This window comes from Triticum dicoccoides, unplaced genomic scaffold, assembly GCF_002162155.2.
Source record: "Triticum dicoccoides isolate Atlit2015 ecotype Zavitan unplaced genomic scaffold, WEW_v2.0 scaffold143766, whole genome shotgun sequence".
NCBI classification, from domain to species: Eukaryota; Viridiplantae; Streptophyta; class Magnoliopsida; order Poales; family Poaceae; genus Triticum; species Triticum dicoccoides.
In genome coordinates this window covers 1-1,178 of record NW_021202124.1, presented here as the reverse complement: position 1 = coordinate 1,178, position 1,178 = coordinate 1, and the positions used below count along the sequence as shown (strand labels likewise).

The 1,178-nt window shown below is 36.9% G+C and overlaps 1 protein-coding gene across 1 annotated transcript; it reads left to right on the top strand.

Annotated features, from left to right (window-relative positions):
• Positions 1 to 63: 63 nt before the first annotated feature.
• On the top strand, positions 64 to 1,140 carry LOC119343862 (the record flags this gene model as incomplete). Its single annotated transcript, XM_037614608.1, has 4 exons — positions 64 to 209; positions 350 to 579; positions 689 to 761; positions 1,039 to 1,140. Coding segments are annotated over exons 1-4 (438 nt in total), but the record flags the coding sequence as incomplete, so codon positions are not given.
• Between the last annotated feature and the right edge of the window lie 38 nt (positions 1,141 to 1,178).

Sequence of the window (1,178 nt, the reverse complement as noted above, 5' to 3'; positions counted from 1 at the left end):
CATAAATATGTGCAGACAATACTTTTTTTTCCATCCAATGCTCTGTTTCTTTTTTGCGAGCCCCCCTCCCTTCTTGGTGCCATTGATGCATCTTTGATCCGGTCAAATTTTTCCAGAAATTATTCCAAAATGCATTTGAAACTCCATTGGCGTTATCTGTTCACCTGAGGGAGACAATGATAGGATTCCATCTTGACCGAATTCACATGGTATTTTCGTAGTCCAGTAAACAAGCCATATAATTTATAGTCTCCATGCAAGTCCCATGTCTTTTCTATTTTTCAGTAAAAAGTCAACCATGGCGTTTTGTGCTAATTTTGTTTTGTTTTATTTTTGGATCAATGTACAGGTGTTTTTACCTTTAAGCTCATACAGTTTCTGGTACACGGTTGTTGCTAACTTTAGGAAGAAATTGTTCGAAGTCCTCTGCCCAAACAACAGAATCGACTTGATTGCTGACGAAGCTCAGCTTGTAATCAAGAATTTCAAAGCGGCTTTCAAGCTGGCATACAAGAGATCACAACTAAATGTGACTGACATGGGTGTGTCTTTCCGGAGTGTGTGCTCTTCAACTAAAGAGTAATGCAATCCAACGACTGAAATACTCAAGCAATTTTATGCATGATCCTTTTCAGTTTTTTTTTCCATCTAACTTCAGTGATGTGAAAAACATAATTATGAATTGCAGGGCAGATAGTGGGATCTTCACAATGAAGTTGGTACAAGGACATGATGGAGACAACACTTTGTGTTTCGAACCCGTAAGTCATAGCAACCACCCCTTTTCGTCTTTTTTGTATTATTTTTTTGTTCAACTGATAACACACACATCGCATATCCATGTAATGTAGCTCAACTTTTTGCTGCTTAAAACCTCATCCTTTTTTATGTTTTTTGTCAGGCTCATTTTTTTTAGTCTCTCACAGGTGTTTATCTTTTTTTTTATTCTTATATCCTGCTGCGTTTTTACACCAATATAACATGTTTTTTCCTTTTTTACTTCAAGTTAACTGTTATTTTTATGTAAAACAAAAACAGGAGCATGCAAAGAGCCTGCGCGAGAGTCTAACTTACTACATGGTTGCTCACCCTTGCAATGAAAAACTGATGCCAGAAACCAAAGAAATCTTAAGAAAATATGTGAGTATTGACTTATCTCTTTAATAACCCCCCCCCCC